Source organism: Meles meles, chromosome 14 (genome assembly GCF_922984935.1).
Source record: "Meles meles chromosome 14, mMelMel3.1 paternal haplotype, whole genome shotgun sequence".
NCBI classification, from domain to species: domain Eukaryota; kingdom Metazoa; phylum Chordata; class Mammalia; order Carnivora; family Mustelidae; genus Meles; species Meles meles.
The window spans coordinates 16,948,269-16,965,595 of NC_060079.1; the positions used below are offsets into that span (position 1 = coordinate 16,948,269).

At 32.8% G+C, this 17,327-nt stretch overlaps 1 protein-coding gene across 8 annotated transcripts in view; it reads left to right on the top strand.

Annotated features, from left to right (window-relative positions):
- Nucleotides 1–17,327, top strand: part of NBEA (neurobeachin) — a 687,041-nt gene that overhangs the window by 213,559 nt on the left and 456,155 nt on the right. For 6 of the 8 annotated variants that reach the window (XM_045977917.1, XM_045977919.1, XM_045977920.1 and 3 more), the window contains 5 exons: nucleotides 200–1,216; nucleotides 2,982–3,199; nucleotides 6,675–6,828; nucleotides 13,879–13,887; nucleotides 16,199–16,379. In XM_045977917.1, the coding sequence (XP_045833873.1) occupies nucleotides 200–1,216; nucleotides 2,982–3,199; nucleotides 6,675–6,828; nucleotides 13,879–13,887; nucleotides 16,199–16,379 (1,579 nt within the window). The remainder of the gene's footprint in view (nucleotides 1–199; nucleotides 1,217–2,981; nucleotides 3,200–6,674; nucleotides 6,829–13,878; nucleotides 13,888–16,198; nucleotides 16,380–17,327) is intronic. The other 2 variants (XM_045977918.1, XM_045977925.1) reach the window with 1 other exon arrangement.

Consider the following 17,327-nt stretch of genomic DNA (forward strand, 5'->3'; position numbering starts at 1 on the left):
TTTATAGTTCATATAATAAGGCATATCTATTTTTGATGATTATTTCTAATTACCTAATGGAACTTATCTTAAAATTAATATGTACTACATTTGAAATCTTAAAATTTTGATACTTTTTCTATTATCATAACTTTATTTCTATTTTTTTTTCATCTCAGTATGTACATAAAATGCCTTAATTTTTTCATTTATTCCTAAGGTCACTTATGAAGCACATAAGGAATACCTAGCCAAAATGTATGAAGAATATCAGAGGCAAGAGGAGGAAAACATTAAAAAGGGAAAAAAAGGGAATGTGAGCACCATCTCTGGTCTTTCATCGCAGACTACAGGAGCAAAAGGTGGAATGGAAATTCGAGAGATAGAAGATCTGTCACAAAGCCAGAGTCCAGAAAGTGAGACAGATTACCCTGTCAGCACAGATACTAGAGACTTGCTCATGTCAACAAAAGTGCCCGATGATATTCTTGGAAATTCAGATAGACCGGGAAGTGGTGTACATGTGGAAGTACATGATCTTTTAGTTGATATAAAAGCAGAGAAAGTAGAAGCAACAGAAGTAAAGCTCGATGATATGGATTTATCACCGGAGACTTTAGTTGGTGGAGAAAATGGTGCCCTTGTGGAGGTTGAATCCTTGCTGGATAATGTGTATAGTGCTGCTGTTGAAAAACTCCAGAACAACGTACATGGAAGTGTTGGTATCATTAAAAAAAATGAAGAAAAGGATAATGGCCCATTGATAACATTAGCAGATGAGAAAGATGAACTTCCTAATAGTAGTACATCATTTCTCTTTGATAGAATACCCAAACAGGAGGAGAAACTTCTTCCTGAACTTTCTAGCAATCACATTATTCCAAATATCCAGGATACACAAGTACATCTGAGTGTTAGTGATGATCTTGGATTGCTTGCTCACATGACTGGTAGTGTAGATTTAAGTTGTACATCCAGTATAATAGAAGAAAAAGAGTTCAAAATCCATACAACTTCAGATGGAATGAGCAGTATTTCTGAAAGAGACTTAGCATCTTCCTCTAAAGGGTTAGAGTATGCTGAAATGACTGCTACAACTCTGGAAACGGAGTCATCTGGTAGCAAAATTGTACCAAATATTGATGCTGGAAGTATAATTTCAGACACTGAGAGATCTGATGATGGCAAGGAATCAGGAAAAGAAATTCGAAAAATCCAGACCACTGCTACAACGCAAGTGAGTTATCCTACATGAGTTCTAAAAAATGCATCGAACAGGTAGCAGGTTGTTAACACTACAGCAGTAAGAGTCATTTCTTACAGTTACACCATGTGTATACTTAATTATGGTATTGTAGTAATTTATGAAGTCAAATAGTGTGGTAGAGACATTTAAGATACCTGAATTGTATTTCGAGCTCTGCCATGTTTTGTCTGTGTATCTTGGCTGAAACTCTCTGGGCCTGCATTTCCTTATACAGTACAAGAGGTTGTACTCGATTAAAATATGACCTTTTAGGGCTTTACCTATTCTGATATCTTACGACTCTGTGACTAAATTTACACATTTTGTACTCAAGATTTTCATTCCGAATACTTGATTAATTTTAACCTTTTAAGCTTCAGGCCCAACCTTGTTCTGAAAAGAGGACTTGGAGCCCAAATTGAACTGATAAATGAAGGGGAAGGGAAAAGGGAACTGTTATTTAGCAAGTGCCTACTATGTTCCAGGCACTGTGCTTGCTGTATGTTTTCAGATTTAATCCTCACAACCACCCTGTGAGGTAGGTAATATGGCTGAGAAAATTTGCGTTATTAGCAGTGAGAATTTCTTTACAACGTCATGGCTAGGAATCTATTATGAGAAAACTAAATACTCTTAGGTCTGGCGGTGAGGAAGTGTTAGTGCTGCAGTTCTGGCCTCTCCAGAATAAAGCTAAAAATAGATGATGTTTTCTGATATGAATTTTAATTGTGGAGCTTTGAGTTTTAAGACTACTTCCTTATTTTCTAGACTAAATTACCTTACGGTTAAGAGTTGAAAAATACTTTAACCCTTAATGATCTGGTTTTTTGGTGGTTTTCCAGGTTTTCCACTCACCTTTTAATGTCCTCAAAGACAAAATTAACATGTTTCCATTAGAATTTTTATAAAATTCTAGATAAATTTTATATATTTATAGAATTTTATAAAGAGTAAACCATACCTTTCTTTGTACTCTAATGATAGTATTATGTTCTGTGTTTGGAAAATAAAAACAGAAACAAACAAAAAGTATCTTCTGTGTATGGGAAGGGTATTTTAATTTTTTTTTGTTGACTGCTAGTTTCCATTTTTTGTGGCAGTTGTACCACAATGATAACTGGAAGGGAGTGGAAATACCGCATTAGGAGACTTAAAAGAAAGGAAAGCATGGTGCATTGTTTTTTGAACATGATAATCACTGGGCTTGCCTGGTTTTCATGTAGAGTTTGTAGGCATTTTCTGGTTTTCTAACTTATCAAATAGATGTACTGTTTTTCTAAATTGAAGTATTGTGAATGAAATGGACTTTTCAATTAATTTGAATCGGTTCAAGTAATATTTTTTTTAAATCTTGTGTTTCCAGTTATAGTTAGTTGATGACATATATCCAGTACATTTCAATATGAGTTATATGCTTTCTTTCCTAAGGAAGAAATGTGGTCTAATATGAAGACTCCTTAAATAGGAGTTAAGAGGACTTGGTTTTCAATGTGAACTTTGGTGTTAGAACTGAGGTCTTCGAATGCTTGCCTAACTTTTGAAACAGCAAAATAAAAGTAATCAAAGTGGCCTCGTCGGCTCAAAAAGGTTTCTGTCCAGGGAATCACCAGATGACTAATATATGTAAAATATATTAACTTACAGAAGTAATATGCAAATCTTTACTCACTCACTCACTTGACTATACTTGCTGTTTTCTTTTTGAGACGAGACATTTCTTTCACAGTCTATAAAAGTTCACCTTGTCTTTCTCTAGGCTGTTCAAGGCCGGTCTATTACACAGCAGGACAGAGATCTCCGCGTCGATTTAGGATTTCGAGGAATGCCTATGACTGAGGAACAGCGGCGCCAGTTCAGCCCAGGCCCACGCACTACAATGTTCCGTATTCCCGAGTTTAAATGGTCTCCAATGCACCAGCGACTTCTCACCGACTTACTATTTGCATTAGAAACAGATGTACATGTTTGGAGGAGGTAGAAATATTTCTTTTCTTAAATAAGGCAGCTTTCACTTAAGAAAATGAATATTTTAAATTGGTGACATCAGTTGATCCATAAGGGAATTATATCACTGAATAATCTCAAAAATTGAACTTATTAAAAATCCAACTTTGAAATTTTATATAGAAACATGAATATTTTCACAAAGGTTATAAGGCCTTGGGCTCAAATCAAAAGGTATCCAAGAATTCAGGCTTTAGACAATTAAAAAGCAACATTTTGAAATCTGGTATTGCCTATTCTCTATATAAAAGAGATTTAACAATAACAATAGAAAGGTTCAGTTTTTGTTCAAAGCAGTTTCCACATTTTTATTCTTTCTCTGTTAAAATTACTACCATATACTAAATATATTCTTGGCAATAAGATTATAACATATAGTGTTAAAATAAAATCTAGATCACCTTATGGCATCTATTTTTAGAGCTTTTACCCTTAAAGTAGTTAGTATCACTTCATATATAATCACTTAAAGAAACAGTCTACATAATTTAAATCATCACTTAAGGAAAACAAAGTCTGCATAAATTAAATCATTACCTTGCCTCACTTTCTGTTAATTTTCTAATAGCAAATATGCAACAAATTAAGCACTTACAAGAGTACATCATTTGTATGTGCATGCACATAAATTAGGAAGTTGACAGCTGTAACAATACCCCACTATCATTGACTTAAACAGTCAATAGCATGGTCTTCTCTGGACTTAAGGAGGCTTCTCTCCTTCTCTTAATTTTCCTTCTGAGATTCAAGGTGACTAAGTCACCTTCCAGCACCAGTTCAACATAGGAAACTTGCCCAAACTAGAAGGCAGGGGATCTTCTTCTTCCTCCTTCATCCCTTTCTTCATTTCTCCTCTTCCTTTTTTCCCCTCTCCCTCCTCCACCTCTGTCTCCTCTTTTTTTCTTCTCCCCATTTTCTTTTCCTTCTTCTCTATTGTTTCCTTTTTTACTTTTTCCCTTTCCCACTCCTTACTCCCTGCCTTCTTTTTTTCTAAAAGAAGCTCCTCAAGAAATCTCCCCCTTACCTCTCATGTGCCAGCAGTCAATCACCAGCAAAGGGGAAATGGGGTTATAATGACTGACTTATATAGAGCAATACTGGCTAGTAACCTACTAACTAGAGAAAGACCAACCTTTCCTATACCTGATCTAACTCAACAATAGAACAAAATCTGTATTGTGTTAGCAGGGAAGAAGGAATAACTATTATTGAAAACAATCAGTGTCTGCCATAGAATGTTTTTACTTCTAAATTTTATTAGTTTGTCCTTAGTCTACTTATGTGATAAAAACAATGGTCTTTCCATTGCTAGTGCTGTTATGTGCTAAATTACCTAGGGATACTAAATAAGGAAACTGGAATACAATGAAATACATTACTATTAATATGACTATCAGTGAAGATGTATACTGTAACTTACTAATTACAATATTAGTAGTCCCCAAATGAGAGCTAGTCCACTTTCCTTCCTTTAACATAGGATGGAAAAATAACATGCACACAGATACCATGTATCTCTGTTCTCTTTCATGAGCTCTCATAAAATTCCCCAAACAGAATTTTACTTAATTTTTTTTTAAGATTTTATTTCTTTATTTGACAGAGAGAGAGATCACAAGTAAGCAGAGAGGCAGGCAGAGAGAGAGGAGGAAGCAGGCTCCCTGCAGAGCAGAGAGCCTGATGGGGGGCTCAATCCCAGGACCCTGAGATCATGACCTGAGCTAAAGGCAGCGGCTTAATCCACTGAGCCACCCAGGCGCCCCAAATTTTACTTAATTTTTTAAAAAGATTTTATTTTTATTTATTTGAGAGAGAAAGAGAGCACGTGCACAATCGGGTACAGGGAGGGGCAGAGAGGGAAGGAGAAAAGTGGACTCCGCACTGAGCGGGGAGCCTGATACAGGGCTCCATCCCAGGACCCTGACATCATAACCTGAGCTGAAGGCAAATGCTTAACCAACTGAACCACCCAGGTGCCCTAATTAATTTTTTTAAAAAGATAGAACCTATTTTTAGGATTGGGCAAACATCTTGACATCTAAGATGTCATCGATGATAGTTTATAGTTGGAAGGAGTGAGAATCAATTGACTTAATTGATCATGCTGAAGATTGAATATCAGCTACACTAAAGATGAACTGATATCTGGCATTCCATTCAGTTGCTGATGCTTTGTCTTCAGAGAATTTATCCTTAACCAAACCCAAATCAAGCATCCTTAGACAAGCATGTTCTCTCATCTTGCCACCGTCATGTATATGAAAAGAAGAATGACTGATTATTTTTGCTGTCAGTAAGATGCATCATGAGCAATGGAAGGTCTTTTTCTTATTGCAAATACCATGAACATTACTTAACTTCACACACAGGGAGAAGAAAGTGGCCATACCCTCCTAGTGAACTAATGCTGAGTCCTTGGAGTGAATGAGGCCTTAGTTGGTTTCACTGTCTTCTTGACTGGATCTGTCACAGTGTTTAAGTCCTATAGCACTTTGCCCTGTTTCCAACATTGGAGTAGCCACTGTGTACCAGATACCACTGATTTCCTGATGAGCTTTCTTTTCAGTCTTTCCTAAAACTGAACCTTTTGGTTGATGGAACTGGCTGTTGGCGTCAGTACGGAAACCAACTGGCAGCTTTCCTTGATGAATCCTCTGACACATGGACACCATTTCACATCTACAGCTGTTTGTGGGATGTTGGGGAAAAAGTGAAACTTCAAAATTGTAAAATAGACCAAATTTGAGAAAATTGGACAAAAAAGAACAATTGATCATGGAGTAATCTCTTTTTTTCCATTAGAAAATAGTTTATATTATTGACAGACATCAAACTAAAGCAGTGTACTTTTCTGGATATCTAAGTTGCATGTTTTGTATGGAAAAGCTGCACTGCTGACCTTTAAGATCTTTTTCATTATTTTATTCAGTAAGTCCTTGAATTTTTACTGATTTATTTATATTTCCCTAACATGTCACTTCTGTGACTAGCAGTACACATTTCCAGTATGGCTGGTCACAGGTGGGGCTGCAATCTGGTGATAAACAGAAACTCCCTGAAAGGTAAACTTGGAGTTAACTATCCAGTTGTTCTAGATTACCTGAGGATGGTAAATAAGGAAAACTGATTTCAACATAAAATAACCAGCTTTTGTGAAAATAAACTTTAGCTAATTTAAATCCATTGACCTAAATCTGGTCAACACACTTATTTTTAAAGCAGAAACCCCCATTAATGAGTTAATACATTTGGACACAAAGAAACTCTGCAAGGATGAATGTTAAGTTTTGGGTAATATGCTATCTCAATTGTAAATTATTTTCTTTTCTAATAATTCCATTTTAAATTTGCCTAGCTCTTCAACATTTTTCACTTTATAAATGTTATAGTTAACTTCTTAAGCTAAGAAAATGTCCATTTATGTTTTGTTTTTCTGTTCTTTTAGTCATTCCACAAAGTCTGTAATGGATTTTGTCAATAGCAATGAAAATATTATTTTTGTACATAACACAATTCACCTCATTTCCCAAATGGTAGACAACATCATTATTGCTTGTGGAGGAATTTTACCTTTGCTCTCTGCTGCTACATCACCAACTGTAAGTACTTTGCTTCCATCTAGTGGTGTATTTTGTAATTACCTAACTAGAGCCTGTCAGTGTTTTCTGCTGTAAACGGATAGATTTTAAGGAGACATATTCACCTAAGGCAACTTCTCCCTGTTTCTTTTTGCCAGTGTTGGGTTTCAGCTATGTGTGTTTATGGAAACATTTCTCTGGTGATTTGATGAATACTTTTGAAGAAGAGCCATAACTATAAGTGACTTACTTTATTTTCTATATATTGCCTATTTCTTCAAATACTTATTATGGTAAACTTAAAATTTTTATTCTATTACTCTTAAAATTCTAAATACAAGGACATGGTTATTGTGTAAGTAAGTAGAATCATAAATCTAAATTTAGAAAAAATCTAAATTTTTTTAAAAAAATTTAGAAAAAAGTCATTAGATATGCAAAACCTCATGTGAATTGCTTGAAATGTTATTTCAAAACTTATTATTATTTTAAACTATATGTGGAACTTTTACATTCTTATTCTCTGAGATTTAATCTTGAAGCTAGCAAATTATTTCCAAAAGGGAGCCAAATTAATGAATTCTTATTTAAAACTTAGGCATCTCAGAAAAAAATGTAAATAACATACCATTTTTATGCTATCTGAACAATTTCATAATCCTCAAAAAACTCAACTTTTTATAGACATATGGACTGTAATAACATTTGCATCTGACTTTATCTAGTTCAACATTTATTTAAAAAGTATAGCTGTCTTTCTAGATAAAACATGGAAATACATTAATAAGTTTGAAAGGCATTTAACATTAATTGTATATGTTTAAAATATAGTAGGTGAATGTTAACTATATTTTAGTTGTAGTTCAAAAAAAATCTCTGATTTATATATATATTAAAAAAAGACTCCATAGCTGCTTGCTCAGATAGGAAAGAATGTAGAACTCTGTTTAGCGTATTGATTGTGTTCCTGCCACTATACGGGAAACTAATCCATGAGCCCAAAAAGTACTCTCTCTCCAGAGAAACTGGCCCTTTTGTTAAGATATCTTTTACTTGGCGCAGCAGTGTTTCCAAATTAATCTCTAGTTTTATTTCATTATTAACCAGCTTATCTTGCATGATTCCTTTTCTCTCTATAGTTTTTTCAATGCCATCATCCCCAAAGTATCACTGAAATTTAAAGATTGGCAACAAAAGATTGCATGCCCAACACCTTTCCCCCCTCACAGGCACATACACTTTCATTTCACCCATGAATTTATTCAAAAAGTTGACAAAGTCTAGATCAAGAGAGAGAGCAGCAAATGGATCGTCATTATTAGGGCCTTAATGAAATTAGCAGCTAAGCAAGGAAATGGAGCCAGGAAGAAAAATAGTTGATGGTATGTGAAGAATGTAGGTATCCTGTGAGATTAATGTACCTACCATGCCTTCTCTTCAGTCTCTGATTTCTCCTGGTGATTTATCCCAAATTCAGGTAAATCGAGAGTTGTTGTCAAAATGTATTCTAATATTAAAACTAGGGAGTGTCTTTTTCCCTTCCACACATTAAAAACTGAAAAAATCAGTATTTTCTCCTGACATTTTTCTTCATCATATAAAAATTTTTAATATTTTCTAAATAATTATTTGTTATCAAGAAATTTTAAAAGGTTGAATTAAAATTCATTTTATAATATTGTTTTAAAATTTAGTGCAGAACTGAAAATGACTCCTATATAAAATTAGTAGTAAGTATTGAAATTTGTATAGGCTTAAAATATTCATATTACTAAATAATCTTCCAATTTTTTAAGCTAAAAGATCTCCATCAAGATAGAGATAATAGGAAATTACCAAAATAAATTGTCCATAAATGTTATGATTTACATACTATTTCACTGCCCAAATTTAATTATTTTTTATTTTGTAATGAATATATAATAAAGATACTGACATTTTGAGGTTTGATTTCCAAAATTATCACCTTTACCGTTTAGACCACTGTATTTTACAGTTTGAAACTACTTGTTGCTTAGAATATTCCTTTTTTTTTTTAAAAGATTTTATTTATTTATTTGACAGAGAGAGATCACAAGTAGGCAGAGAGGCAGGCAGAGAGAGAGGGGGAAGCAGGCTCCCTGCTGAGCAGAGAGCCCGATACAGGGCTCGATCCCAGGACCCTGGGATCATGACCTGAGCTGAAGGCAGAGGCTTTAACCCACTGAGCCACCCAGGTGCCCCGAATATTCCTTTTTTTAAAAGATTTTATTTATTCAAGAACGAGGGAGAACATGAGGTGGTGGAGGGAGAGGGAGAAGCAGGCTCTCCGCTGAGCAGGGAGCCGTCCATGGGGCTCAATCCCAGGAACCTGGGATCATGACCTGAGCTGATGGCAGACATTTAACTGACTGAGCCACCCAGGCGCCCTTGCCTAGAATATTCTTAACAGATTTAGGAATTCAGGTGTAGAAAATTTTTTTCATTTCTGTCTCTATATTTCTGTCATTTTGGTTCATTAACTGATTGTACCTATGCCTGGTTATACAACAGCTGGTTATGTTCTTTGAATAAGTTGCTTCCTTAAACACCCAGACGTTTTGTCCCACTTCATACTAGTAGAACCATGACTAGTGCTGATCACTGAGCATTGTTTTTCTTTACTTGATTGTGTAATATTTGTGCTAAAAATTGTAATGTAGTAGAGGGAGAAAGTTGGGAAAGATGAGATCAAATAAAGAAGAAAATTAGAACTGAATATATAAAGAGCTTTTGGGTTTAGATTAACCTGTAAAAATCCAAAAGTGAAAAAGGAAGCATTGACAGTATACAGATTAGCAAAAGGAAACACTGTCATGTAGATGCCATTATAATTTCAATCCTAGAAACATTTGATACTGATGTTTGAGTGATCTCATGATTTTGTTTAGGTTTGTGTAGTTTTAAAAATACTTATGCATTATAAATAATGCAGATGTGTATTTAATGAATGAATATGAATAATGATGGATGGCTGTGACTAGCAGACTTTTTCTATATGTGCCAGATGATAACTATTTTCAGTTTTGTGGACTATAACGGTATCTGTCTCAACTACTCAACTCTGCTTTTTTGCAAAAGCAACCGTAGACAGTTACATAACAAAATGTGTGGATTTGTCTCAATAAAGCGTTATTTATAAAAACAGGCAGTGGGGCAGGGTGACTTCTGGGTCATAGTTTACTGACCTCTGACGTAGAGCATAATCCTCAGATAAAATACAAATGTCATATTATAATGTTTTAGTGGGAAAGCTATTATTTTCTGATCATTGAAAATTCAATAGGGCTTAAGATAAACTCATTGTTTCTTATTAAACAAGAACTTGAATATTTAGTTTAATTTTTAGAACAATTTCATTGAACATTGTGGTCATTATGTTCTATTAGAAGATATGTAACTTTTCACGTTCAGCCATGCTAATTTTTTGTAGCATTTGGCATGTCTAGTGTTGAAATTGTATTAATTTTGAGAGGGTAAGTAGAATGCTAGGTAGTCATCTTTCTCATTTTACCAAGGTGAACAACAACATTAGTTGTATTTATTTCTACTAGCAATGAACATTTGGACACAGGAATTAAAAATACGGTACCATATGTAATAGCTCAATATGAAATATTTAGTTGTAAATATAACAATAAATATATGATATTTTTATTCCAAAAACTGCAAAAGATGGGTAAAAGCAATCAAAAATGGTCTAAATAAATGGAGACTATACCATGTTTAGAGACTCAACGTAATAAAGGTAACACTTGCCCCCAAATTGATACTTAGATGTATCACAGTTCCTCTCAAAATCCCACCAAAATTTTTTGTAGTTATAAAAACTTTTTTTTTAATATTTTATTTATTTATTTGACAGAGAGAGTGTTAACAAGTAGGCAGAGAAGCAGGCAGAGAGAGGGGGAAGCAGGCTCCCTGCTAAGCAGAGAGTCCGATGCGGGGCTCGATCCCAGGATCCTGAGACATTGACCCGAGCTGAAGGCAGAGGCTCAACCCACTGAGCCACTCAGGTGCCCCATAAAAACTATTTTTAAAAAAATTCACAAGGGATAGTTAAAACACTTTTGAAAGAATCATTATATATTAAGCACAGTAATCATGACTGTGTGGTATCTTAGAGAGGCTTAGTCGATGGAACAGAACAAAAACACAGAAATGGATCCCCCCAAAATATACAACTTTTTTTTCCACATACATTATAAGCAGTTCACATAAACAGGGTAATACCAGGTTTTCTTTATAGTTCTCTGTTGAAAAAAATTATGATACAAAGCTTAACTTAGGAATATGTCCTTCCCATTTCTCAGTAAAAGTATGGATCACAGATAAGTATGGAAATCTCATTTTCATCAAAATAAATATGTTTCCCATCATCAGTCAGATTCAGACATAATCTTTTTGGAGTTAGGATTCAATATTAAAGTATATAGATTTTGGCACGAGATAAATCTGTATTTTAATCTGGTTTCTACCACTTACTAGTGGTAATTTCTTCATTATGAAAAGGTGTTAATTATGCTTATTTAACAGGGAGCTTGTGAAAATTAGGATAAGTAATAAGTATAAAGCTCATTAGATGGAGAAGAGGCTTTTGATGTTTCCTTCATTTAGTTATTTTTGAAACTGTTTATTCAGAACTGTGTCATGATAGGTAATTTTCCCATTTATAAAATAATCTGCCATCTTCAGAATTCTAAAATAGGATATTTGAGGCAAATTTATTTATAATGGGTGATTTATTTTGATGGCAAAGATTTACATGGTAGTCTTTTTGTCTGCCATCCCAGTGGGATTGGCATAGTGGTGGTCTGTTTTCTGCTCTGAGATCTCATATGAATATACTAATTCCCACTAGTATTTGTGTATTGCTGTTGTAGTATTGTCATGAAGAAAAGTTTAGATTAAAAGACAACTATCATATGATCTCCCTGATATGAAGAAGTGGAGATGCAATGTGGGGGGTTTGGGGGTAGGAAAAGAATAAATGAAACAAGGTGGGATAAGGAGGGAGACAAACCATAAGAGACTCTTTTTTTTTTTTTTTTAAAGATTTTATTCATTTGACAGAGAGCGATCACATGTAGATAGAGAGGCAGAGAGAGAGAGAGAGAGAAGGAAGCAGGCTCCCCACTGAGCAGAGAGCCCAATGCGGGACTCGATCCCAGGACCCTGAGATCATGACCTGAGCCGAAGGCAGCAGCTTAACCCACTGAGCCACCCAGGCGCCCCCATAAGAGACTCTTAATCTCACAAAACAAACTGAGGGTTGCTGGGAGGGGAGGGGGATGAGGAGAGGGTGGTGGGATTATGGACATTAGGGAGGGTGTGTGCTATGGTGAGTGCTGTAAAGTGTGTAAACCTGGCGATTCACAGACCTGTAACCCTGGGGCTAATAATACATTATATGTTTATTTAAAAATTAAAAAAATTTTATTAGAAAAATAAATAAACTCTAAAAAAACAAAAAAAAAGAGGAAAGTTTAGAGTAATATAAGTAACATTTCAGTGGAAACTTTAAGGAAAAAAAGTATACATATGCAATATTAGTGAACAACTTGAACTTAACATTCATTGAAGAGGCAGGACTTTTTGGAATTTTAGCTTTGCCTGGACTATTTAAAGTCTTATGTGGCATAGAAAATAAATTATAAAATAATTTCTATAAATTAGAACAGTGGTTTTAACTTTAGTACCCAGGGAAAAAATTTAAACTTCTTAGTATTCAGTTTGATCAATCTTTGGTTTTGGAAAGAGGAATTATTTTTGTTGTTGTTGATTTTTTAGAGTTAGTGTTTCTATGACTAGTCAGTTGAACCCTTTTATTCTCTATCATTGTACAAGTTGGTCATGAGTGAAAACAAGGAGTTGTAGAAAAAAAAATGAAGAGAAGCAAAGAACATGGATCCAGCTACAAATTGCATAATCACTTTGTGATTTTAAGTTGATCATTTTGGTCAACCATCCAAAACACTGTATGTTTAGAATTTAATTCAGGATCAGGTATGGTCTCATTTTATCTGTTAAGAAAAATAATAGTAACTGATATTTCTGGCTTTCCTCATAGTTTCATAATCATGAAAGAAGAACAATATTTTCTGTCAAAAGATCATAAAGTCTTAAATTTAGTTTATATTTCTTACCATTATCAGAATGTGGAGTTAATAGATGTGGAAAAATTAATTTTTCCTTTGTCTCATAATACTGAACATACTGTAGTATTCTGAGGAGGCTTTTATGCATTTTCCTATACAGTGTACCAAGAAAATGGTGGGTTGGTTTTTTTGTTTTTTTTTTTTTGAAATTTACGCTCACTTATATTTGTTGTCAAAAATCAGAGAGTAGGAAAATTGATGACTTTTTTGTAAAACTTAATTCTAGCCAAACTTCTGAATATATGGAACATAATTCTTAGTTAAGACTCTGAAATTTTGTGTAATATCTATGTAATTAGCTTAGTTCACATGCAGGCCTGATAAGTGTATCAGTAAGTTCTATTCTAGCAAAGAAAAATGTTTTTTAAGTTATAATCACTACAGTATTTTATTCTTTGACTCCAAATATTTTAGAAAACACATTATAACATGATTCTTAAATGAAAATTCTGGAAGTTTGGTATAAACAGTTTATTTCCTTAAGTCATTTCTCCTGAAACCAGTACTGAGTTAGGGCTTTTACAGAGAAATCTTATCAGTTTTTTATTAAAATGCTTCCTTAAGCATCTGCTAGGAATATATATTTATTTTATAAAATAGAATATGCATAATTTCTAGTGTATGAAATATATATATATAAAAATAAATTATTTGGGCAGAGTTACCCTGATGAAAAAAATAAACATTAGTCTAAATATTTGATATTTAATCTTAATCATATGTAAGTTATAAAAGGAATATCTCTTCTAAGAACTTGGCTTCTAATAAAATAAATAAAATTTTTAAATATATTATTTTGTGTTTCTATTTTACATTGTATTTTCATTTAATTTTAATAATTTCCTTTTCTTGTACTTTTTTGATCTGTTGTCTGTTTTGTCTAATGCATGTCCAGGGTTCTAAGGTTAGTATTATTACTTAAGTAATTTTCAGGTTTTCAGTTTTAAGTTTTATTTTTGCTTATTTATAAAATTTTTGACTTGGTTATATTTTGAGTTTCCATACCATCTTTAGGATTAGACATATCTTTGGTATATTTAAAATATTCATTAAAAGAATTTTTCTCTCAATGAATTGATGAATTATTATCTTATCACAATAACCTTTAGACTAAACTATTGTAATATAATGAAAGCAAATTTCAGTCATACATACAGTCAGATGTTAATTGATTCCAATGAAAGGAAATTGGATGGGATGTATATTATTTTAAAATTTAATAATAATCATATGTGAGTGATCTTTATTGTTAAATATGTTATAATGTTTATATAACATTTCATAAAAATATAAATTACTTTTATATAGAATTAATTAAGAACTCCCTTTTTGGTTTTTGTGTTAAGAATGCTTTTATTTTAAAATTTTATTTTGTTTAGTCAAAAATAAGTTTGGCTAATTACATGGCTGATTAATAATTTTGTTAGTAATTTCTGATATAATTCAATCATTTAAAAATGAAAGCATATTTTTAAGGTTAGACCTAGTAGACCACAAAAGACATGAAAATAAGTCTGTTAACTAATAAAGTGATAAATAGTAAATAAATCTTATAATTTGAGTAATTCAGAATGATGAATTTCTTTGAGAATACATCTACAGATATTCTAGAATTCTAGTATTGTTGTAAATTTGTTGAGAATATTTGATACACCTAAGCAATGGCCAGATCTTCCAGTCCATTATGAGATACTTTCATTACTGAGATTTAAAAGAGTTCTTGTGTATTTTTTTTTTGCTTTTTAATATAAAGTATTGTGTTGTGATCACAGATTTTTAATTTGTGCTATGAAATAATGCTGTATATCAATGAGGTGCTAGGAAATAAAGAATCTGTTGTTAAGAAATCCAAGTAATGAGTTATTTCTTTAGACCAGGGTACTGAATCGGCATAATATAAATCAACAATTGAAAACAGATTTTTGTCTGTTTTTAAGCTCATTTGAGAGAATGGTTTTAACACTATTTTTCTGTTAAATGGAAGGAAGAAAGGTTGTTACATTTTATACTCCATTTAAAATTGAGTTTAGTTATATAGTGCTTGCAGTAGTCACCTATCATTTTTATTACCCATCTTGTGCTCAAGAAGTGTTTTAAGAGGTGTTTTGTTGTTGTTTTTTTTTTTCAGTGTTTCCTGCTGACATTTCCATTTTAATGGGAGCCAGGAATATGTTTAGATAGAATGATGGGCATAAACAATATCAAAATGGAGCATTAAATAGGAATAGATACCTATAATATATGCTTACCTTGTAGTTGAATTTATCATTGGGTGAAGAAATAAGATTAATCAATATGGCTAGTGTGCCCATTTTCAGAAAATTTAAGCACTAGTATTTTTTATTTATAAAGCACTTCTTACTTTTTTCTGCCCCTTGTGACATTGAGAAAATGAGGCCTAGTTATAATGAGTCAAAATAATCAAAATGTTATATAATACAGTGAAAATTAAAATAAGAAATGTCGCTGTTGCTTACAAAATACAAAGTTACACATCTCCAGAAATACTTTCTAACATTTCCTTTGAAAGCAAGAAATTATATTTTATCATGAACAATACTTTAGTGGAAGTATAGTTGTACCTAACGAAATTGTTACTGATTCTTCTTGTTGCTAGTGTCTTAAAGGTCACAAATTAATATCTTTAGAGGAATTAATGATCTTGGTTATTTTTACCCTAGTATTATTGTATGTATGAGATACCTAGTGGCTTAGTTTATTCTGAAATGGGTAAGAAATTGTGTATTCTCATTTGACAGTCGTCTCATTTTGATGCTGATTTACTATTACTCATCATGCATTTATACTAAAGAGAAATTAAAGAATGTCTTTTAATAAATGAGTGTGAGGATTTTAGCAAAGTATCTTATCTCTTTATTAATAAAATAAGACAAAAGTAGTACAAATAAAGCTTTATAATTATTCCTAGATGTCTTTGTGAAATGACCTTAAGTTTGGAATATAGCTTTTACAAATGATAACATTTAAATTTAATATTCATGTTAAAAATGGACTTTTCCTTTTTTCAAGGATAATTCATAGGTAAACTAGTTAAATTTGACAACCACCTCTTTTGTTATGTGGAATTAGCTTATAATTTATTTTGTTTAGAAAATATACTAGATATGCTGAAGTACTATTTACCTATAGCATGTATGTGTATGTATTATATTTCCAAATTTTAAACAAGACTTAAATCTTCTACTTTTTTAAAGACGGAATTGGAAAATATTGAAGTGACACAAGGCATGTCAGCTGAGACAGCAGTAACTTTCCTCAGCCGATTGATGGCAATGGTTGATGTACTTGTATTTGCCAGCTCTCTAAATTTTAGTGAGATCGAAGCTGAAAAAAACATGTCTTCTGGAGGTTTAATGAGACAGTGCCTGAGGCTAGGTAAGTTTGTTAAGAATAATGGTGCATGTTAAATAATTACCTACAGATTAGTTTTTGATGTTCTTTGGTTTGTAAATTATTGATGAAACACGTTAATGATTATGTTGTATAGAGATTACCTTGTAATTCTTGACAATTACTAACTTAAAAATATTGTGGCATCATCACATTGGAGATTTCATGAAATGGATCATCTTTAATGGATTATAATTTGAAATGAAGTCAAATATATTTTGAATTGTTTCAAAATCAAAAGGGCAATAACATTTTTTCATTAACATGATTTTAATGTAAATCCACTTAGGACTCCTGTTTTGGTACACTAATGTAGTGTACTGTAGTTGATAGTTGTCCTGACCCACAAATATGTCAGAAGACCAGTGACATAGCTTTTATACACAGAATGCCAACTGCTGACTATGCCAGTGTCGCTGTGTCTCAGAGTAAGCAGTTAACACTAACAAACATTACTATGCCTATACTGTTCACTTACGATCCTGTGACACAAAGAAAAGTTAGCACTGAAAACTCTTAGTAAATTTAGTCCATTTCTTTACATCCATTCTTCTATAGCCCACCTTTCTTAAAGGGGAAATTTTTTTGTACTACTTAGACTTTACAAGGGACCAGAAAGCAATTGTTTTTATACTTGCCTTAGAGCATGAGTAGGACACAAGAAAGTAAGGCATTAAATAGGAAGGAAATTTCTGATGTGTACTCTTTTTAAACATAACTTTTAAAATTATATACAAATCTACACATGTGTAGTTTCAGATAAATTGTTCTGATGCAAGGTAGGAATAATAACTTGCTTTAAGAATGATGGAATGAAACCTACTTGTTTTCTTTTGCATTTTTTAAAGACGGGCAGGTTAAGTGGAATCATTTCATACTCACTATAATGGAGAGACTGATCACATTGAGATCTCTCTGACAACCAGGTGTGGG